General features: G+C 43.1%; 1 protein-coding gene across 2 annotated transcripts in view; it reads left to right on the top strand.

The window, feature by feature from the left end:
• Nucleotides 1–23,817, top strand: part of QNG1 (Q-nucleotide N-glycosylase 1) — an 85,084-nt gene that overhangs the window by 35,284 nt on the left and 25,983 nt on the right. For both annotated transcript variants that reach the window (XM_085633123.1, XM_085633124.1), the window contains exons 2-4: nucleotides 3,063–3,406; nucleotides 6,031–6,290; nucleotides 9,591–9,786. In XM_085633123.1, coding sequence (XP_085489249.1) covers nucleotides 3,063–3,406; nucleotides 6,031–6,290; nucleotides 9,591–9,786 — 800 coding nt within the window. The remainder of the gene's footprint in view (nucleotides 1–3,062; nucleotides 3,407–6,030; nucleotides 6,291–9,590; nucleotides 9,787–23,817) is intronic.

Raw genomic sequence — 23,817 nt, 5'->3', positions numbered from 1 at the left:
TATTCTCTACTTCAGGGTTACTCATAGTACGGCCCGCGGGCCGCCAGCGGCCCGGCAAGCCTTCCTCGGCGGCCCGCGGACCTTGCAGACATCCTACATGTGTTTTAAAAAAAAATTAAATAGTGTAAATACTGCCGGTTGCAGCAGCCCGGACTCTGAGACTCTACTCTGTAGGGGCCGGGAGATTCCAGTGATTGTCAAAGTGGAGATGCAGGGGCCTAAGAGGTGAAATACAACAAAGCTTTATTAACATGTAAATGGTCTTTTAAAGACTTGTGAAGTACTCGGGTGCAGCTGTGTGTGAGTGCTGGGAAGCTGTCTCGGGCGGCTGTGTGTGCGCGCTGGGAAGCTGTCTCAGCCCAGGCTGAGGGCTGACACACACACGGGTGAGATGACAGAGGGTGACGGAGAGAGGGAGACAGAGGGAGAGGGAGGGAGACAGAGGGAGGGAGAGAGACAGGGAGAGAGACAGGGAGAGAGACAGGGAGAGATAGAGGGAGGGAGACAGAGAGAGAGAGACGGAGGGAGGGAGACGGAGGGAGGGAGATGGAGGGGGACGGAAGGAGGGGAGGGAGGGAGAGCGAGGGAGAGAGGGAGAGGGAGGGAGACGGAGGGAGACAGGGAGGGAGACAGATGGAGGGAGATGGAGGGAGACAGACGGAGGGAGATGGAGGGAGGGAGACAGAGGGAGACAGGGAGAGAGAGAGACAGGGAGGGAGACGGAGGCAGGGAGACGGAGGCAGGGAGACGGAGGCAGAGAGACGGAGGCAGAGAGACGGAGGCAGAGAGACAGAGGGAGGGAGAGGGAGACAGAGGGAGAGAGACAGAGGGAGACGGCGGGAGAGAGACAGAGGGAGACGGAGGGAGGGAGACGGAGGGAGGGAGACGGAGGGAGACAGAGGGAGGGAGACGGAGGCAGGGAGACGGAGGGAGGGCGACGGGGGGAGAGACAGGGGGAGAGACAGGGGGAGAGACAGGGGCAGAGACAGGGAGAGAGACAGGGAGAGAGAGAAAGAGGGAAGGGGGAGGGGCAGGGAGGGGGAGAGAGGCAGGGAGGGGGAGAGAGGTAGGGAGAGGGAGGGAGGGAGGGGGAGAGGGAGGGAGTGAGAGAGAGAGAGATCTGTGTATGCTGGGTCAGGTGGCTCAGTGGACGAAGGCGTCTGCTGCAGGGACCTGTGTTCAACCTCATGGTCACAATTCTTTTTGCTTTAGCCCTGCCCCTCCCCCTCTGACCCCGCCCCCACCCCCACCGGTGTGGCCCTCGGCCACAAACCACACTGTAAATTTGGCCCCCGAGAGAAAGTTTGTGAGTACCCATGCTCTAGTTTCTGCAGCTGGTCTACCTCATCATATCCCCACAGGCCAGCTCTTTATGTGGCAATGGACAAACATTTATTCCTATATAGGGTAAGCATTTCTTTAATAGGTTTGTGGCCAAGTTTTTATGCAAATCTAAAAATCACCATTAGGGATCTGTCAAATTGCTGAGATCTAATGTTAATCAAGTGGTGACAAGTAAGCGAGGAGTTAAAAGGGATACCTTGATATGTAAAAATCCTAACTTACCCTACTACAGAATCGTCTATTACATGTAAATGTGATTTTGTATTCTTTGAACCACAGATCATAATAAAAGTTTTGGTAATGTTATTAGTAATATTTTAAAAAAACATAAAAAGTGTAAAATTATTTAAAAAGACCTAAAGGCCATTTGCAGTTCTGGCTAGCAGAACTGCATCATCTGCATACGGCAACACAGGAATCAGTAGGTCCTTCCTGTGGCTGACTAAATAGTCGGCCAGCCCATTAATATAGAGTGTGAATAGTAGAGGTGCCTAATAATATGCAGCCTTGATGACCCCTCTGACTATTCAAGAGCACATTCTTGATCTACAGTGCTCGTAATAGCTCAGAGTTGATCAAATTTTCTCTGGTGTAAGACTACTTGCAGACCATTAGTATTTTATTCCTTTGGACCACTGGACTTTGGATTTGTTCCCCATCTATAAATAGGTGCCTTGTGGAAAAATATAGCTTTCATGATAATTCAAAATTCTGCATTGTCTAAATACGTCAGAGTATTCATCCTTAGTAAATGTATAATCTAACACAGAAGCATTTGCACCCATTGGCTGAGTGTCAACAACTCCCTTAACGCTGCTGTTTAGTATTCTGTAATTATAATGGCTCAAGAGCTGTAGTAAGTCTTTACTACAGGATTCCGATCTAGAATTCAGGACTATGCCACTGTTCACTCATTTAAATGGCGGAATCAATAAAACAGATTTTAACATTTTGTCATTGAAGTAATTAGCAGAAGTGTGAACAATGGCAAGTAATTCCAGCACATATTCTAGTTGACTTGTAATTTTGTAATGTATTTTTCCCCTGGAGGAATTAGGTATTAATTACAATCATTTAGTGTGACTAGCTGAACTAGTCAAGTGAGGAAGGCACAGTTAAACTGCTAACCGTTCACAAGAGCTGCACATCCAATCATGCTTCAATTCCAATTTAACGAAGATTATTATTAATAAACCTGCCAGGTGCTACTATGTAGCCTGTTTGCTGCGTGAGACAGGATGATTTGTTAATCCTCAATGACTAGTAGCCCATTCAGCTAGGTTTTGTGTCTGTAAATTCTTTTCAAATTATCTAATAAAACAGTTATAATCAAACTTCTGTAGGCAGCTCTTAAGGTCTGTGATGTTTGATGAAACCATTGTTGGATGGATCATCTTTGTAGCTTTGAGGGCATGTGAAATCCTACCTTTATAATATATTGTCACAGGAATCCAAGATCATTCCTCTAGGCTATGAGACCCATCATTCCATGATTGCCATTATTGTCTCCTTGAATCCATCGTCGTCACTGTCATAATATTTAAGGATGAGAGCTTAATAGAAATAAGAAGTATTTACATTGTAAACCAGTTTCATTTGGATGTGGTTGTCCATGTTAATGCTAACACTTCACGCTTCTGTCATTGTTTTTTTTATACATAAAAGTATTTACCTAGAATTGTATTGTGTCATAACATTCTAATTTTGTCTTTACTTAGAGCAAACATGGAAACTCCGATGTGCCCTCGAGATTCTGGAAAGTTCATTGCAGAAAACAGCAAAGATGTGTTTGTCGACCATGAAGGCGTGAGAAAGGTTGCAGAAATGTTGGTTACCAAAATCACTAACAATCAGCTCACTTTGGCAGGTTGGAAATCTCTTCATGAACTCAACCCTCAAGCAGTGGATGAGGATTCAGTGAACTGGGTGTTCCTCTGTGATACACTCAACTTTTCGTTTTGGTCAGAAAGTGAGGAGCACAAATGTTTGGTGGCATACAAGGGTAAAATGTACAGCGGGTACTGGTCACTGTGTGCTGCACTCAACAGAGCTCTGGATGAAGGTACACAATTGATTATTATCTCAAAACGCGTGTAGTCACATTACATACCTGCAACAATATATGTTCGAATTGTGTAGGGCACAATGGTTATGTTTGTAGTTACTGAATTAAAGAAAAGGCAGCACAAAATGCTGGCCTTGGGCAGTATTGTCTTTTGAGAGTAATGGAAGTGTTAAATTAAGACGGTTAAGTGATTTATGTCTTAGTTCGGGAGCTAGGACTGCGTGGTTTTACCTACATGACAATGTTAAATGGCTGCTTGTCTCTAAAACTTTAGGGGAATGTAATGTTTTTGGCTGGAAATAGAGCAGAACAATATAGACATCAATATTCCGCAAAGCAAATAACAACACAACAGAAACATCGCATGGCAAAATACAACAAATCAGGCAAAGCAGAACACAATAAAGCAACCACAATAAAACACAATAATAGTGCAGTACCTAGCACAAAAACACCCCAAAAATGCATAACAAGTAATGACAAATATTCTCAGACACATTACTATCTCCACAGATCTGCTCTCATAATATAATGTCAAAGGGATTTGCAACATGCAGTGCCTTACCACCAAGGGACAGTGCCAGTCACAACATGTTTTGTGATCTGGCACCTTATGTTCTATCTTTGGTCAGAGTTCTGATTGAAAAATAATTTTGAACTTAAAGTAGTGTGTCAGCTTTGCTCTATAAAGAGAGTGAACACTCCTAAAGTCATAATACCATTTCAGATATTATTTATACTTCTCGATGGAAAAACAGGAGTGTGTCCCCATCTGAGCCCCAGCAAGTTCTAGAACTCTAGCTACACAATATATTGTTTCCTTAGCTACAAATCACACAATGCTACCTTACGTTTTCTGTCAGGTGTTTGTACCATTTTGCTTCACATGTTTCATGAATAAAATGCTGTTTCCCAACCAGCAATGAGACATGGACATCTAGATTATTTTGTGAGAATTTTGCAGTGTTTTGAATATTAAACCAGACTAACCACACTCCCTCTAGCCTTGACAGCTCTGCAGTGACCTCTGGAACATGCTACTTTTAGTGAAATGCAGAGTGCCTTAAAAAGATTGCCTTATATTCCTCCTTGCCCACAATGGAACACTTCATTGTAGCACTGATTTCCTTTGAAGCTTATGCATGTCTCTCTTAACTCTGCTACCTGTTTTTCTATTTTTACTCTCCTCTCAACTGCATCACTTTTCTCCTTGTCAGGCTCCATTCATACCTTATTACCATAGCTCTCAGTCACTTGTCCTTACTCAGTAGCCACAAAAGGTATTGATTGGCAGGCACATTGGTAATTGTGGAGAATGCCATCTTCTTCTAGAGACTTTTATTCAGACTACACAAATTATTTGATACCAAGAAGAGGCACAGAGCAGACTCCTTCAAGGAGGCAATGATCCCTTGTCTCACAGAGTACGCTCAGGTACCTGGAAAAAATGACCATCAGTCTGTGCTTCACCACTGTTTCCGAGGGATATTTTAAATCACTTCATTGATTCTTTCATATTGATCCCACTTACTGGTGTTACACCTCTTTTCCAGGCCTGCCAACAGACTTCTCAGTTTCTCCAGGTTCTTTGTCTGTTTCTGCAAACTGCAAAACATATTTCTGTGTAGCGCCACACAGTCACCTGCAGAAAAAACAGTGAAATGTTCCCACCTGCTGGGAGATAACTAGCTTGTATGAATCAATATTTCCAAAGCAGGACCACTGCTTTTGGTTGGTGTGGCGAATGTGCCTACGTCACACCAGCAGTCCCACCTAACAAAAAGCGAGTTCCTTAGTTTCAGCCAGAAGCCTGATGTCCATATTTCCATATTGCTCTGGAAGGTGCGTATTGTATGACTGATGTTTCAGAGAGAATATTCAAAGCGCAACATTCCCCGTAGTGTTGACTGTAGTGTTGACACTACAGTCAACACTGAGGGAAACGCAAATTGTGGACTGCGTGTACCATGATGGAAAGGAGCAAACATTTCTGGAATGCGATGTAGTGTCCGGCCACACACTTTTCCCTGCCCACACTGATTTTCAAGACCTCCTTTACCATTCATCACACATTGCTAATGTTCCTTTTTGTAATTATTAGCATTCCGGCACATTGATTACACCTCATCCTGTCCGAGCCGGAGAGTACGGTCCGGGTGCGGAGAGTACGGCCCGACTGCGAACGTAAAGATACAACTTGTTAATGACCTCTGTGAATACTAAAAGTTGTAAAGTTATACTTTTGTCTCAGTTTGCCTTTGGAATCGGGCCCAATGTTTTTCTTGCATCCAAAGGTGGTAAATTCCTCTTCAACAACTTCTTGCATCCTGTAATGGGGAATACAACCCTTTCTGCACAGAAAATGGAAGGACTCGATCATAGGGCAAGCTTGAGGGCAGGAAAGCGGGGGTTAAAGTCTTTCACATGTTAATTCTGCTACCACAGTTGTGAGCGAAATTGGTACAATGGATGTGCCTGATGTTCCTTCTCTGCCATCAAATTAAATATATTTAACTCCTCTAACTCATGTTATTGTTTTAATTGTCAATACTTTTATTTAGTGGCATCAGTGGATGAAGGACTAGGATGTCTTCTTTAAAAAAATAATTTGTTTTTCTAAGGTATACCTTTCACCAAAGCGTCATATTTCGCTACCATGACCCTTGATGAGCTGAAGCACATACTTCGTTCTGATAGTGATGAGCCCATGCCTATGATTGAAGAGAGACATCGGGTCCTCAATGAAACTGGAGCTATTCTGCTGAAGAACTTTGGAGGTTCATTCCTGAACTGTGTTAAAGCAAGTGAAAACAGTGCACAGAAACTAATACAAATTGTGGTCGAAAACTTTCCTTCTTATAGAGATGAGGCAATGTTTCAGGTCAGTTTTGCTAACTCATTTCCTTTTTTTCCTCTGTGCCTTAAAAGTAATGATGACTGATGATAAGACTAGATAGTCAAATAAATTCATATTTATTTAATTATAGTCTTCATATTGAGAGTTGGTAAATGTGTCTACCGTAGGGATGGCATGCTGTAGAAGCTGGTCCAGATACACCATTGTCATTGTATTGACCACTATATCATTCCTTTTTACAGTCCGTTTAATCCCTTAACTGCTGAGGCTTCTCCCCACCCCCACACACACAGTGATAATCTTTTTTTGATGTTTGGGGTACTGTGTGCTTAAGCTATCATAACACTCTCCACACACGAGTCCAAGTCATATGTGTGTAGTTTATCCCCACATGTTGCAGATTGTAAAGATACCCTATGTCTGTTGTTTCCCCTAGAGAGAACTAAGACAATTGCATAAAAGTTGCAAAATGTGTGGGTTGCTTTTTTTTGGAACATTGGTAAAAATGCTGTGCAAGAAAATGTGTTTTATTTTTCTAAAATTGCATCAACAAAAGGTTTGCTGTTTTAAGATTATCCTCTTACCAGCTTTCAGGTACAGTCAGAGTTGTAAAAAATATATTTTTATATCACAGCTTATTCATTTTGTACAAGTGGCTTTCGGTTGTTTTTTCCTTTTTGTACTTTTTACCCTCCTGCATCTTGTAAGGTGTACATTTGTGAAACGTGTGAAATCCATAAGTGAATCCAGAAACCTATACATTTATGAAAAGTAGACAAAATTCCGAATTCAGCACAGGTTCATTTCTATAAATCACTTACAGTTTTTCCAATGAAACTAATCTTTGAAATAAAAAAAAATAATGAAAATAATTAGGAAAAAAATAGAAATATGTGACATTTTCATCTGTACTTTTTTGCCCCGATTTACGGAAGTAATGTACTGTTATACCCGTGGTATACTTCTGGTTATAGTGATATATAATGGTTGTTGATTGTCCAAAAACGTGATACCCAGAGCCAACAATCGAGCTGCAGCTAATCAGGATTTTTCATTGTGTACTGACCATGCATCAACTCATATGTTACATTCTAATGAGTGAAAAATGGATATGATGGACATATGCATGTTTATAAATGTGTCTAAGATACTGAGTTTAGGAATAGTGATTATTTGTACAACTCTGAATTGGAAGTTACCCATACTTTCATGTGATTTAGAGGGTGTTTTGCAAAAGTGTTCTTTTTTCCACATTGGATCACATTTGGAAACTAAAAATGGACGAAGTTCAATTGATAATCGCATAAATACATTTCTGAAAACTAAACATGCCATCAAAGTTTGGCTAAAATCACAGATTGTCGTCCAATGTGTCAGAAGGAAAGTTCATGGATCTTGCAGGCATTCACAAAATTCCTACCACCAGGAATTAGAACAGTTCTGATAAAAAACATTAACCAACTTTTCACCTATTCCCTATGACAGGAACAAGTCAAAACTTTGACTGTTAGGAGTCCATGTGGTGTCAATGAGGTCTTCACATGGTTAACATGTGTAAGTTCCAACCACACATGGGAGGTGGTGTTTCAATCGGGAGGAGTGTGGGAATGCATTGTGGTAAAACATTGGCCTCTGGCATCCAGTGGAACGTCTGCCCCTCTGCCCCGGCGTCAGATTTGGGGGGATTAGCTGATATCTAGTTGACTTTCTGCATCCATCCCCCAAATCCCCAAGAAGGATAGTCTAGTGGTAAACACTCAATCTGCAAATGAGGAGGTCAGAAATTCTGTGGAGTCCTTTATGGGTGAAGATCAGGCCCATACCATGAGATGCCACCTCCACCCCATTCTTTTTTCTATAAAATAATGTCTGGTGTCCTATCACCCTTTCAGTTCAACTCGCTGATCCACAGCAGGCGCAGTTGCCCATATCTGGTAGGCCGGTCCCCCCTTCCCTGGTGTCTAGTGGGTGGATCCTTGTTTGAGGATCGCCCTCCCATGGCGATCCCCAGGCAAGGGCAGCAGTAGGAAAAGTACCTGTCTAGCACATCTGATCATAAATCCATTTATCATCTTTGCCTTCCCTCCTTTAGCTAAATCCCATCAATTTTCTGCAAGCTTCAAGTTAATATTGGAGGAACTTCTAATCTGATTTACAAGGCCAAATGCCACATGCTCAACAGCTGTGTTGTACTCAAAATATTGTCACAATCAACAAAATTTCAACCATGGAAACAAATAATATTCAATTTCAGTGTGCACCTTCTGAGTCGGTACCACCCCCCCCCCCCCTTCCCATACTAAATCACTGAAACAACTAGGACAAAAAGTCTTAGACAGAGTGTGCACTACTCCTGCGCTCAAAATAGCGTCACACCAAAATTAATCTAAAAGTGACAAAATGTATCTGCTTACATATTATCTAACACACCATGTATCTGATTGATATAAACAAAGTGATCAAACACATGTTCGTGAACTCTTCAATTAATTGCTTCATGAATCTTGATTTATTCTCAAAAATGTATACATAACGTCCCAATGCATTTCGGGTGCTGTGTACACCCTTCTCCTGAAGAAGGGTGTACACAGCACCCGAAATGCATTGGGACTGAGTGATTCACGTCCATTACCCAAGATTATTCTTTGAAAGCAACTTCGGTATGTATAACATTTTGAGAATAAATCAAGATTAATGTGTTTGATCACTTTGTTTATATCAATCAGATACATGGTGTGTTAGATAATATGTAAGCAGATTAATGTTTCAGTGACATGTTCACAGGGCAGCATTCCACAGCCAGCACTTTTTGGATTGACAACTTCAATAAAGTGCACTTATTATGTAACAGCATTTTAAAACTTCCAGAGGTCCATTGATAATTTCTGTATTAGTATTGCCAACTGCACTATGCCAGGTATGTGTTGAAGTGCGCTGCAAAATTGGTCCCAAGTGTCGTTCTTGAAGGATGGTATGTTTGTTGTCACTAGCAATTACTATTAGGAAAACAATCTGTTAATCACATCTGCTCATTTTTAATAAGTTAAAAACCCTGAAGATAAATGATGTAGTCGGGAAAAGTCAGTGACAGTTTGAGAAGAATTATTTTGCATCTTTGTTGTTTTTAGGAGTGCAAAACAAATTGGCTTCATTATGATTCACAATATTACCACTCTTCTAAGTGATCATGAGGATTTTTAAGGAGATCCACTGTAAAGAATATTAAGGGGACTTGGTTAACAGTACTGCTGTGATGAGTTGTGTGATAAAAGCATGAAATTCAGAGTACAAGTGTGATTGAAAATTGTCACTTCTTTATACTAGGGGAGAAGAGTGACTTTCTACAAACGGGCCCAGATTCTTGTCGCTGATATCTGGAGTGTTTTGGAGGGAAAAGGAGATGGGTGTTTTCACGATATTTCTACAGTGACCATGTTTGCTGACTACAGGATTCCACAAGCCCTGGTACACTTAGGGGCAATGAGATATTCTGAGGAACTCATGGAGAAACTTAGAAACGGTTTGTAACAGCTGTTATTTCTTTATTTCTTTTGGTTTGTAACAGTGGTTGTTTATTTATGTATGTGCAGGTTTTTATAGCGCAAATCAGGCCCTCAAGGGTAGCAGTACACAGGGATAGTAGACAGAATACAATCACAGCAAGACAATAAAATATAGGGTAACCTATGGTATAATGGCCATGCACCAGCAATAATGGCCTTGGATTAGGAGTTTGTGCCAGTCACTGTTGCAGATGTTGCTGAAAGAGCAGGATTTTAAACTCTTTCTTGAAGATCTCATGAGACGCGTTCTAGTGGTAGTGGGGATGGCATTCTAGGTTGTGGGAGGATTTCCTTAGAAAGCTTGTTTTAGGGTGTTTGCTTTCTTGAATAAGGGTGTTTCTAGTCTTGAGAATCTGCGCTTCGGAGACATCGGGAAACCTCTGAGATGGCTTGTTGTGTGTTTTGTGTTTGTGTGTCAGATAGTTAGCTGCTCCCGCATGCATTGCCTTGTGAACTAAGCAGGCAAGCTTGAACATCCTCGTAGCTTCTATGGGAAGCTATTTTAGTAGGTTGAAGACTTTGTCGATGTTCCCATATCTTCTGGAACTGGTGACTAGTCAGGCCACGTAAGTAAGGTCTGCCTTTGGTGATACCATGTGAACTCTGGGTACATCAGTCTAAAGGAAATTGCCATAATCAAGTCTTGAAACTTGAAACTTGTGATTAGACCATTTATTTGCTGGCATAAAAGACATGCATCCCCTATTGAATGTAATTTGGTATTGAGCTGACTTCGCTACAGCATTACCGTGGACATGTGAAGATTTAGATTTTCGTCTTGAGTAAATCCTAAAGATCTGGCATTTTCCACCGTGGATGGCTTTCAGTCAAGCAGGACTGAAGTACCCAGCCGGGCTTACACTGATGTGGAGCAGTGTGGTCGAGAGAGCAGAAGGAAGTTGGTTGTCAGGGGGCAGGGTGGTGTTCAGTTTGGGATGATTGCATGCTATCAGGGATTGGGGGTCACTAAGGGTCTCTACATGATTGGTTAAGTTCTTTGGCGTGGAGTCCTTCGTGTACAGCTGCTTGCCATCTGCGTGTAGGTGAAATGAGATGTTGGATTTTCTCAGGCGAGAGCTGAAGGGTGCAACAAACTGAAGTTTTGTGGTAGACGATGAAACCTTGGGGTACTCTTTCGTGAAGAGACGAGGGACTAGTGAGAGGGTTTCACAATTTTATATGCGGTGAGCAATTTGTGCGATGGGACTTACACCATCTAAGGACTATTCCATTTTAAAAAGGAGGTGTGATTGACCATGTGGAGTGCTGCTGTCAAGTATGGGCAGTGCATCATCCATAAAATATTACAGTGCTGTGTCTGTGCTGCAGCCAGCCCTGAAACCCAACCAGCCGTCATCAAGGAGGTTATTTTCTTGTATGTGTTTTTTAGTTTCTCTCAAGGGGAAGAAGAGGTTGGATATGGGATGGAAGTTGTTAAGGTCTTCGGAGTCAGCATCTGGGTTTTTGGGGCGTCTTGTACCTCATTAGGGCTCTCTGATTTGAGCTAAGAACAGACACTGCTAAGCCTCGATATGGAAGTATTATACACAGTACCACTTGTAGACAAACTCGCAGCCATTGAGGTGAGTCTCGGAGGGACTGGCTGGATACTGCCTGGACACACAACACCTCAGTGTCATTGGTTATGGAATTTGCTGAGTTCTCACTAACAAGTCCATTATTCCAATTTCAGGAAAATATTTTCCTACATTTTGTGGGAGTTTTAATTGGTTTGAATTTCGCCTTTAGCTTGGCAAATCTACATGTCCATTTTCTAAACAGAAAATAATTTTGAACACAGGTAAAACCCTTCACGGAACGAATAGAGCTGCAGTTGAGGTATATTAATCACATCTTTGTCATTTTGTAATACATGTTATACTTGCACCTTCCTCACTAGGATCACACTCAGTGAACATCTCATGTTCCCTGCCACATTGAGCAAATTAAAACTGGTCATAGACTATTCTCAACTGTGGGGATTTAATGTATGTGAAGCCATTGTTCGCACTGAAATGGGGTACACACTTAGGGGACATTCTGCTCTACAACTGCCCTGATACTCAAGAAAGCAATCCCCAGCAAACACTTTGGAACAAATCAAAACAGCAGGCTGCCTACCTTAATAAAACATCGGTGGCACTAATACAACATAATTTGAGTATTTAGAAAGATTGAAGCGGAATCTATGACAACCATTTATTTTCACAATTTACACATTCCTTGTAGATTATACAGTTCAAAGTGTCTTTGTTTTACTGTGTCATAAATTAAATCTACACATTTAGAGCAACTTTTGCATTATTCAACATACTTCAAAATGGATACTTCAGAAGCCAATACTTTACATTACATAATGCACACTAAACAGAGAGTGCAGAAAAAAACCCTAGCCTAATGGTCAATTTTCATAAAAGTCATACCTCTCATATTATGTATAGAGCAGTCGTCCCTGCATCGTTATAGTCAGGTCAGAGTTTTCATAGAATGAGCGTTTTTTGTTTTGCTAAGAACTTTGGCACTGACTGACAAATTTTCACAAACCTTTCCAGAAAACAAGTTCATCCACCTCAGCCCCTTCCTGGAATGTTCTGGGGTGATCCATCAAGCGGGGGCCGAGAAAAACGAGTAACTATATCTCGCGCCCCTGCCATGCATTCATTAACAATGTTATTTCAGATGTTGCAGTGATGTTAACAGTGATCTTCTAATGAGTGAAAGTGATGTATTAGGTGGGGTAATTAGCAGTGTATGGCGGGCGTGAGTTATTGTTACTTTAGGGCACAAGTTATAGTTTCTTGAGAAAACTAGAACTGGTGAAAATCAGTGGTTTCGTTAATTTAAAATGGTAAAACATACCGTTTGAAACTAACTAATCCACTGAAATTCACCTGCGGCCAGTCCCTGCAGCAAACCACCTGTGGGCAACTGACCCCCGCCACACACTTTTTTTTTTTTTTTTGTATTCCTCATATACCAAAATACAAAGGGCATTCTAGATGGGGAGTTCCTCCCCCTCTCCCCCTAATTTACATGTTCCATTTTCGATACTTAACACCCAGGCGGAGAGAGATAAGGTTCTAACCCCACTAGCATCATACTGTTTGCTCAGTCCACTCCAACTCAGTCTCACTGAAAGGCCCATTAGCGATATTGGAAATTGAGCCCCAACAGTACCCAGGTGAAATCATCGGAATACCTTCATCTGTTCCGCCAATCCACTAGAGCTGCCCAGATTTTTACTTCACTCGACGTATCACAGGCGATATCGGATTCGCTTACAAAAATAACCTGTTTCAAACAATCTGAGAAAGTAGGTGCTTTCTCGTTCTTCCATGCCCTACATATTTCCCGCCTAGCCAATATCATCACATAAAAAATAAATTTAGATGCCATGTCATTTAGCCGATATTCCTTAACTAGCCCAAACAAGATTATCCTTGAAGTTATTGTGAATTGTATATTCAATACTGTAGCGATAAACTCACCTATTATAGCCCAGTAATTCACAAGCATTGGGCACCCTACAAACATGTGTAAATCGTCAGCATCGGGGAACCTACAACGGGGGCAGCGATGTTCTAAGTTTGTAATTTTTGCTAATTTCTTAGGTGAAATGTATACTCTATACAGGGTGAACAGATGATTCCTTTTGAGTGAAGCTGGCTTAACCACAGAGTGCAACATTGTAAAGGAATCCACCCACAGGTCCTGAAGATGGTTATGATCTAAGTCGACCTCGTCACCCCATATTTTTTTGAGTTCAACCTCTGCTACCCCTTCTACCTCCATCATGGTCCAATACCAAAAGGCTAACTTTTTTTTCCATGTCCCCTTCCTATTAACTAGCTCAAATTTTTTATTTGGTGAACATGACATCAATGCCAGAGATGCCCACCAACCCAATAATTGATAGTACTTAAACCTGGTAAGTGTTCCCCCTGTCAATCTAGAAAGGGAGTCCCAATCAATAAGCTGTGAATCCTTTAATAAATCTCTCCAGTGTGTTATGCCCGCTAACCTCAAGGGGCGAGCTAGTTGGTCCTTCAAACACTCAGGAGTCCCTGGGGAGTCCCAGATCGGAGCCTGGGCAGCGTAGTAGGGAATTCCCAATTTTTTCCTGAAAAATACCCAATTATTTTGACTGTTCTTAAGATCTTTAATCTCACTTTTTTATAAAACCTGGGATCGCCGAATTTAAACAGAAAATATTTCTGGCCTTGGGGTATACCATGTAGCAATGCCTGAAACAGACAGCCTAAAACAGAGGTATCTGCCTTATCAGCCATTAGTCTAATTTTTTTTAATTGAAATAAATGACAATAGATGAGTATATCTGGCAGGGCAAGACCACCTAATTTTAATTTCCTCCTCAATTTTTTCCACGATATTCTCGATGACTTGGTGTTCCATATAAATGAGCCTATTTTCCCCTGTATTTTAGCCATATCTTTTGGATTAAAGGTTAACGGAATAGAATTTAATAAATAAGTGATTTTAGGTAGAATGACCATTTTTACTAAGTTCACTCTCCCGAATATATTAAGCGAAAGACCAGACCAACGTTGTAAAAGGTGACAGACCTCCTTATAGACTCTATCCAGATTTATTTTAGCTAGCTGATTAATATCTTGGACTAAGTGTATTCCCAGGTATCTCATCTTTGGTTTGACACCCGGAAACTCCTTGACCTGATTCCACTGCATAAGCTCAGTCTTTTCTTTATTTATTTTGTAACCAGAGATCGCCCCAAAGTCTTCTGCCCGATCAAAAAGTCTAGGGATAGCCTCTTCAGGATTCGAAGTGAACATTAGAAGATCATCCGCATAAAGAGCAAATTTTAGTTCTAAGTTCGCAATATTAAAGGGTCTAAAAGAGGGGTCTGCTCCCAGCTGGATAACGAAAGGTTCAATGTATAAATTAAACAAAAGGGGGGAAAGGGGGCATCCCTGTCTAGTACCGCGAAATATTTGTACCCACTTTGTGAGATGGCCATTAACAAGAATTTTAGCTTTAGGACAATTATATAAAGATCGAATCGATGCTATAAAGTTCATTGGCATACCAAATGCGGCCAATGCTTCCCATAAATAAAACCAGTTCACTTGGTCGAAAGCTTTTGCGGCATCGATAGCCACAATGGTCAAGGGGGATTTCTCATCAATGGCGACATCTATAGCAGCAATGGCCTGAAACGTAAGTTCATTCAGCTGCCGACCCGGCATAAAGCCCCTCTGATCACCGTGCACCACTGATTTAATAACTTTGGCCAATCTCGCTGCCAACACCCCCGCAAAGATCTTATAATCAGTATTTAGCAGCAAGATTGACCGGTAGGACTCAACGATCTGAGGGTCTTTATTGGATTTTAGTATTAAAGCTACTGTGGCTTCCGTCCAGGTTTGTGGAGCAGCCTCACCTGAAAGATGTATCTTGTTAAACAAAATTGTGAGAACCGGTACAATTAATTCTGGACTAATTTGATACAGAACTACTGGGAGCCCATCTGGTCCCGCTGCTTTACATTTCGCCATTCTTTTTAGTTGATTATATACTTCTCCCTCTTTAATGGCCGAACTTAAAAAAGCCCTATCTGCTTCAGTAAGATGAGGTAGCTCTAATTGGTTTAACCAAATTTCAGCTTTTTCCGGGGAGAAGTCACCACGCTCAGCATACATCTTTGACATATATTTTTGGACTTCCTCTAATATCTGACCATTGTCATATGTCAAAGCCCCTGTATCTTGTATAATTAAACTTGCGATTTGATTTTTGGCTCTGTCAGTTCTCGCCTTCCAAGCTAGGAGACGCCCACATTTCTCCCCGAATGAAAGATTTTGCGGTCTACTCGCCTCTCACCTATCTTTGATTACTTTATCAAGATAGGCCTGATATTCTGCCTTTAAAGAGTTCAACTCATTTAGTATTATCTCGAAATTAAGATGTTGCTTTAGAGATGCTAGTTGAAGTTGTTGTTCTTTCTGCTTTATCTTACTGAGGAAGTCCTCAAAAAGGACTTAAAAGCCTCCCACACAATCTGAGAACCTGCAGACCCGCAGTTAAACCTAAAATATTCTTCAATCTGCGTTATTAATCGTGCTCTTACTTTATCAATTAGTAATATTGACCTATTAAGGATCCACCTTCTCATTTGTACTCCTTTTACAACTTTTATTGTTAACTCCACCATGGAGTGATCAGACAGCGAAGCTGGAATATAAGTGGAGGAATCCACCACTGGGAGTAACTTCTGATCAATCAAGAAAAAGTCAATCCGGGAATGATGTCTGCATCTGTGGCTATAATAAGAATAATCCCTACTACTGTTATTTCTAGCCCTCCAAACGTCTAACAGATTAAAGTCTTTCATTATATTCTTAAGTTCTGATTTCATTTTAAGTAAAGGAGTAATAGTAGCCCTAGAGGTTCTATCCAGATTTTCATCAAAAACTAAATTAAAATCACCCCCCAGAATAATAGGGGCATTTAAATCAAGAAGACTTATTTTCAACTTAACCAAATATTCTGAACAATCTTGATTAGGGCCATAGTAAACAGCGCATGTCAGAGGAAAACTATCTACTACTAGCAATGCGGTCAGCCATCTACCTGAGGTATCCGTATCGTATTTCTCAACTCTAATCTTACTATTTGCCCGGATTAACATCGCTACCCCCCTCGTATTCCCATTTTGGTGGGAGCAAAGAAGGTCCTGCACCTAACTTGCATTCTTGGAACTCGAGGTGGGTCTCTTCTAGGAGACATATATGTGCCCCTGATTTCCTCAAAAATTCACATATTCTGTTAAATTTCCTACCCTCCCTTAATCCATTTATGTTCCAGCTTATTATTTTGATTTTATTAGGGACGTTCATCATATTATCAAGTGAGTTGTGCAATATTTATTGGCATACTCATTAAAAGACCTGGCCCAATCCCCCCAGAAAACTTGTAACATGCTAATGACCTTGCTAACACTTTTGGCTCTATGAGGAATTTGATTTTTTTCTTTACCTACCCCACTCCCCACCCCCACACCCCTCCATCCCCCATCACCCACCCTGAGGAACCCCCCTTTAAGTGACTTGGCGATAGAAACCGCCTTTTGAAAAGCCCTGCTCCCAAACTGGAATCTGCCTCTCTCAATTATGCGTGCCTTACCTAGCCTATGTCTCTATTATAGTCAATAGGATCAAATCGTTCAGGGTCATAGGCTCTACCACACACTGACTTTGGCCCTGTGTGGCGGATGGTTGGGCACTTGTCTCCAACGCCATGTTGTGCACGGTGTAGGTAGGCCGCAGGGCCTGGCCTTTGATGGGAGATTGTTGCTGGTGGGGGTTGGGCACAAGGCCTGGCGCCCAAACCCCTGCAGTTGCACATGGCTGACTATGTAATGTTACAGCATAAAGAGTTTCATTATTTAAAATAAGGCAGATTAGCATGGATACATCGCTTATGGCAACTCCAAGCGATGGAGCCCATGTCGCTCAGTGTGGTAGGGAAGGGGTGAGATTATGCGAAACTGTGGGCCCCCTTTTTACACCGACTGACAAAAGATATGAGAGAAGTGACATGCTCAAAGTACTTACAGATTCTCAGGCCCTTCCCACTAGAGCCCCTGGGCTCCACTCAGAAGCTGGAGGGTTGAGTAGATACCAGGTTGCGAGCGATAGCGTGATGCCTTGTATTAAGGGCCTTTATCTCAAAATGGAACTGGTGCGGAGGAGGGTGGGGGGAGGGTCAGGGGGTTGGGATGGATGTTTGCTTCTGTCGTTATTTTTCTGTTTTATTTTATCTGTTTCTGGATGTTCTCAAATATGGGACATTGCAGACGTCCTACACGTCTGATTTTTGCGTGGTTGGCCTCCGGGCTGTGTGACTGAAAGCTATATATATCGCTCTGCCGTCCGTGAGATGTAGGCAGGAAGCTGTGTACATTGATTTTGATTTCCGCATAATAAAAATGATTGATTCTAAAATAAGGCAGACTTATTAACTTTGTCAGTGGGTCAAAACTCAAAAATATAAACAGTGGGCCTATTGGCTTTATGAAGGAGTCAGCATATCCAAACACAAAAAGCACACCTGTTGCCATTGTCAAAAAAGAAATCACCACTAATTATAACAAAATGTATGTTTCATTGATTCACACAGTGCAATTATTAATACAAGTGATTGTCAGTTAAAAATTGTATTGAGTTTTATTTTTAAAAATCATTATGTCTTTGAGACTTTTTAAAAATAATGTTCAAGCTACAAAGTGCAGCTATCGGACCAACCACAAGGGGCTTTGCACAACAGATGAAGAACAAAGAGCTCCAGCTAAGAGTGCTTTAAAAATATGGTAAGCTCTCCTTGGGTTCACTGCTGCAGGCCTTAGATAGTTCTTGGTGGAAGAGTGACCCGGAATGTGGGAAAGTAGTGCTGAACGAAGAAGGAATGTGCGGGGGAGGTGCCAATTATTGTTAGGCTGGTTCTGGTTGTACAGTAGGTCTGGCCGGGTAACCTACTGGAGGAGCCACCAGTCCCACAGATTCTGCAAGGTATGAAGGTGGCAGCATGGCGCGGCGCTCCGCGCAGAAACACCTCAAGCTGGAGGATACTGGTCTCAGTACTGTTGCGTCGTTAGGTGCTGAAGTCGGGGCCCTGCGGGGGGAATGGCTGGGCACAATGCACGCCATGCAGAGAAATCCTTGCTGTTTTCCCTTCATGTATCAAACAATGCGTCTCAGGGTGAAAATTGCCCCACTGCTCCTCTCACCTCAGGGGGTTAAGTCAGGCAGGCGTCGTGGGGGTAATAGATGCCCCAACGTGGTGTAGACTGGCCATCCCACAGGGGGAAGGCTGACCATGAGCCATGCGGATCAAGGAGGATGCCACAGATGGCGTCCTACCAAAGGATGGCGCTGGGGCCTCTCAAGCAGGGTGCTGGCCGTCAGCTGGGCCTGGCGTAGATCACATGCGGGGGCCGCTGCAGTCCTCCCCACTTGTGCGGCTGTTGTTGCATGGGGAAAGAAGATGCTCTGCTGGGTCTTACCGCTCAGGGAGTCCAAGACAAGGCAGGCAGCACCGATGTTGCGCGGGCCCTGAAGTCGTGTGGGGTGTTCGTCCCTAGGTGGTGGGCCGGTTGCAGGCTGCAGGAGTCAGGAAGGCCATCGCAGTCAGTGTAGTGCCACAGAAGCTGCGGGAGATGGCGGAATTGACTGCTGTCAGCCCCAAATCAACACCCCCAAACTCCTTCAATGGGCTGAGTCACAGGATGGCACATTCAGGCGGGCCCCGGGTAGAGATTTTACAGGATCTGGGTGGGCGGAATCACGGAGCTCTAGGAAAGCGCATCCGCCATGATGTTTGGTGAAGCCACACCCCGCTCACTCTCTTTTCATTTTACTACATTATTCTGCTGCTGGTTCTGCTGGAGGTTGATGGTGCCCTGTGTGCTTTCCATTACATTGATTTCATAATCTCTTCACTGCCAGTTGTATGCATGACAAATAACTCGGTTCTCCAAACCAAAAACCAGAACTGAGTGCAAAGTGAAAAGAGCAGCAAAATGTATGCATTGATACCGAGCCTTACCACCTCCTCACGTGCTGAAGACTTAGGGCCTGATTATGAGTTTGGCGGTGTGGAAGCGGGCCGCCATGCGACCGCCTCACTTCCACACTGCCAAACATCACAGCAGGCCGCCCTCCAGATTACGAGTTATCTTGTGGTCTGGTGGGCATTCCCACATTGGTACCTATTAAAAAGGCACTGCAATGGGAATGCCAAATCCCGTTCTTGCACAGCATGGGCTGTACAGTCCATGGCGTGCATGAAAGGAGGTGCATGCAGACGGGGGGCACACCATGTGCCCCCCTGCATGCATCCCAAGGCCTTGAGGGAACAGGGTACTCTGTAGGGCCCCCTAAATTTTCTCACCACCACCCTTTTCATGGCGGGCTCACTGCAAAACAAAACATAAAACTCCTAAGTTATGGCTGATCTGACCGCAAACTATAGTCCCCAGTTATTGATACTGTTAGAAATTGGGTCTTTAGTTGGCAGTAGTTTGCACCCTGCCCACGTAGGGACCCTCACTCTAGTCAGGGTAAGGGAGTCACACAGCTAAGATAACCCCTGCTCACCCTCTTGGTAGCTTGGCACGATCAGTCAGGCTTATCTCAGAGGCAATGTGTAAAGCATTTGTACATACACACACAGTAACACAGTGAAAACACCACAAAATGAGTCCACCTCAGTTTAGAAAAATAACCAATATTTTCTGATTAAAACAAGACCAAAATGAAAAAAATCCAGTATGCACAAGTAAAGATGTCACTTCTCTAAGGTTAAGCAAAGGTAGTCCATAGAAATCTATGGATGTGTCACTTTTAACACAAAGTACCTGGGATGCATCAAAATTCAAAGATGAAAATAGGCACAGGGGAGGTGAGGTGCCCGAAAAACACAGCAATGCGTTGGTTCCTCACTCCCAGGGGAAGTGATGCGTTGCTGCCTTACTGCCAGGGGAGGTGATGCGTCTCTTTCTTACTGCCAGGGGAGGTGATGTGTAGATTCCTTACAGTCAGGGGAGGTGATGCGTCTGTTCCTTAGTGGAAGGAGAGGTGATGAATCGAACTCCGGATACGCAGCCTCGGTTCCTTACTGCTGGGCAACGTCGATGAAGAGACAGCATCGAACTATGTTGTGTCAAAAATCCAGATGCACTTTGTCGATGTGGTGGCAGCGAAGCAGGTGCTGCGTCGATTTCACAGCCATGAAGCAGGCGATGTGTTGATTCTCCATCCACAAAGCAGGGGCTGCGTGAGAGTCAGAGTGGGTTCCACAGACTTCGGTGGCACAGTGCCTGGGACTCAGGCTGTGGTGGTATTTCAGCTCCACAGCAGCGCAGCATCGATTCTTCGGCCACACAGTGGTGCTACTTCAATTTTTTATTTTTTTTGCCACATCGCAGCGCTGTGTCGAAAAAAATGGGCGCTGCGTGTTGATGTGTGGATGTTTTCACCCGTTTGCACTTCCAAGGGCCCAGGAACTTGATATTGCACCACTAGGCAAGTCATGGAAGAGCCCAGGGACTGGTAGGTGAAGTTTTTGATGGCCCTGAGATTTCTTTAATTACAAGGCAAGCACGTACAAGCCCTTGGAGAACCTTGGAAGCAGGATACTAAAAGCAAAGCCCAGACCTTTCACTCCCGGGACAGAAGCAGCAAGCAGCAGGCCAGCACAACAAAGCAACAGGCAGCGTGTCAGTTCCTTCTACAGCATTGAGCTATTCTTCCTGGCAGAATGTCCTTTAGTCCAGAAGTGTTGTGATTTTAGAGTGTAGGATGTCCAATACTTATTCCCCTTTTGGCTTGAAGTAGACAAACTTCAGAGAAAAGTCTTTGTAGTGCACAAGATCCTGCCTTTGCCTGACCTGGCTCCAGATACACTATAGGGGGGTGGAGACAGCTTTGTGTGAGGACAGACACAGCCCTGTTCATCTATCAGGGACAACTTCTACCACCACTCTAGCTCAGGAAGACCCATCAGCCTGATGATCGGCCATCAGGATATACAGGGAACACCTCAGCTCCATTTGTGTGACTGTCTAGAGTAAATGCACAAACAGCCCAACTGTCACCCTAACCCAGACTTGGATTCTTCAGACAGGAAAAGGCACAGATTTGTTAAGCAAGAAAATGCCCACATTCTAAAAGTGTCATTTTCAAAAGCGCAATTTAAAAACCAACTTTATCAAAAGATGTTCTTTTAAATTGTGAGATCAAAGATCCCAAACTCCAAACTAAAAAATCTCTATCCGCTCCCAAATTACACATAAAAGATATTTCAAGGCAATTTCCATGTTACCAAAACCGAAATTAGCAGCATTCCACTATTAGGACATGTAAAACACAACAGTACATGTCCCACCTTTTAAATACACTGCACCCTGCCCATGGAGCTGCCTTATTCCTATCTTAGCGGTGACTTACATGTAGTAAAAGAAAAGGTTTGGGCCTAGCAAGTGGGTTCACTTGCCAGGTCGAAATGGCAGTTAAAAATGGCAGTTAAAAACTGCATTCACAGGCAGGTGTGAGACATGTTTTCAGGGCTACTCATGTGGGTGGCACAATCTGCGCTGCAGGCCCACTTGTAGCATTTGATTTACTGTCCCTGTTCACACCTGGTGCACTTTACTAGGGTCTTTCCGTCCGCCGCGTTGCCCCTCGCCATACTAATATGACGGGGTGAAAATGGGTCATTTGGCGGGCGGATTGCCGGGCCGGCGGTGGCGATCCGCCCGTGATCATAATGGGCCCCTAAGATGTGTAATGTTTCCTCAGCTGATGGAAGAAGATGACTGACTGAAAGATAGCACAAATCATTTCTTGATTTTGGTGAAATTCTGTTCGATCCTCTGTAATGATAGAAGGAAACATCTTCCAGAGCTTACATGAAGACTCCCTCTAATATGTTGTTCTCTAGTGACCAACAGTGAAGTGAGTTCTTGGCTTGAAAGAGTCACACTCTTGTACTGAGTTTCATAAACTGAACCCAGTTCTAACCCTCAGTGCTTGCCCCAGGTAGAAATGTGAGACCAACAGAGGAGACCATCACTGCTACTATAGATAGAAAGCGCTGGAATTACAACATTTATTATAATATTACACATTATTATAATGCAGCAGAAGTAATAAAGGTTCTCATGAGACGTGCTTAGGAAATTGAACTTTGAATTTTCGCATGTTGAAGGAGAGAAATGGATGTATTGCCTGAAGTGAGATATTTGCCACCACTACTCAGACAGCACCTCTGAATTGTAAGCAGACGTTAGGCCAAATGGCAGACACCTCTGTTGACAACGTTTATGTCTAATGGTTTAGGTAGGACCTGGCCTGGCAGATCGGGCTGGACTGCTCCCATTGGAGCAGGGCCAAGACTTATTTGGTTATGGTTGGGTCCAAACTGAGGTAGCATGGTGCGTAAAAGAACCACGGAATTAGATGCTGCCTGAACTGAAAATAATTTGAGCACATCACTCATCACTTTTTGTATACTTTTGTCTGTCACCCTAAGTGGGACGGGTATGCCCAGATGTGGTCCCTTGCACACTGTGTCATTGAAAATAAGCTATACCTGGCTGATGAGCCCTAACTAGGTCAAACTGGTCCTCGGTTGGTTGTGTTCCAGTTCAAGAAGTACCTGGCCAGGCAGTTCGGGCTGGACTGTTCTCATTGGAGCAGCATCAACACTGATTTGCATATGGCTGGCTCCAAACTAAGGTGACATGGTGTGCATTAGAATGATAGACTAGGATGTGGCCCAGAGTAATTACCAGTGAATGAGATTTATTCAATCACTTTTTGTGTGTTTTTCAGTGCTAAACCAGATACATCCTGGAGCTCTTCAAATTTCTTCAATCCCCTATCTGCATGCCCTCCCAAGACTTGATTTAGCATTCCAGTGTGGAAAGAATTCTAACTGTTTATTCTGAACTGCCCCCCACTAACCCGTTGTGTGGAATGATCTCCTTTCAATCTAAAAAGGTCCCATTAGGAATCTACTCACTGGTATCTTTGATTCTTGTTGGGCTCTGTGTCTAAGGGAGCGGACAGAGCAAAGAAAGAAACGTTTGATGTATAGGTGTGGAACTTATATGCTGCTCCATCGTCATTATTAGGCAGAACGAAGTCAACTCCAAGCCACATAGCGACACCTACTGGCACACGGAAGCATTACTCTAAAAGAGCTCTGGACCCAGTTTGGCACCTAGGTATATTCCTAAGGTGTCCTAAGGAATTGTTTGGGGCTATCACTAGGGGTGAGAACCAGGCAGTGGGCCCAGAAACCTTCTCGATCAACCCCTGTCATTATAGTTCATCCAGTTCTCTCTCCACTAGCAGCTGAAGGTGAAACGGCAACCTTCTGTGTCGGCGTGCCATAGGTCTCACAGTATTGTCAATGTGTAACTTTTCTTTAAGGTCTTTCAATCTCCT

The sequence above is a fragment of the Triturus cristatus genome, chromosome 2_1 (assembly GCF_964204655.1).
Source record: "Triturus cristatus chromosome 2_1, aTriCri1.1, whole genome shotgun sequence".
NCBI classification, from domain to species: domain Eukaryota; kingdom Metazoa; phylum Chordata; class Amphibia; order Caudata; family Salamandridae; genus Triturus; species Triturus cristatus.
Note: the sequence above shows the minus strand (reverse complement) of the source record. Positions and strands in the feature narration are given on the sequence as shown.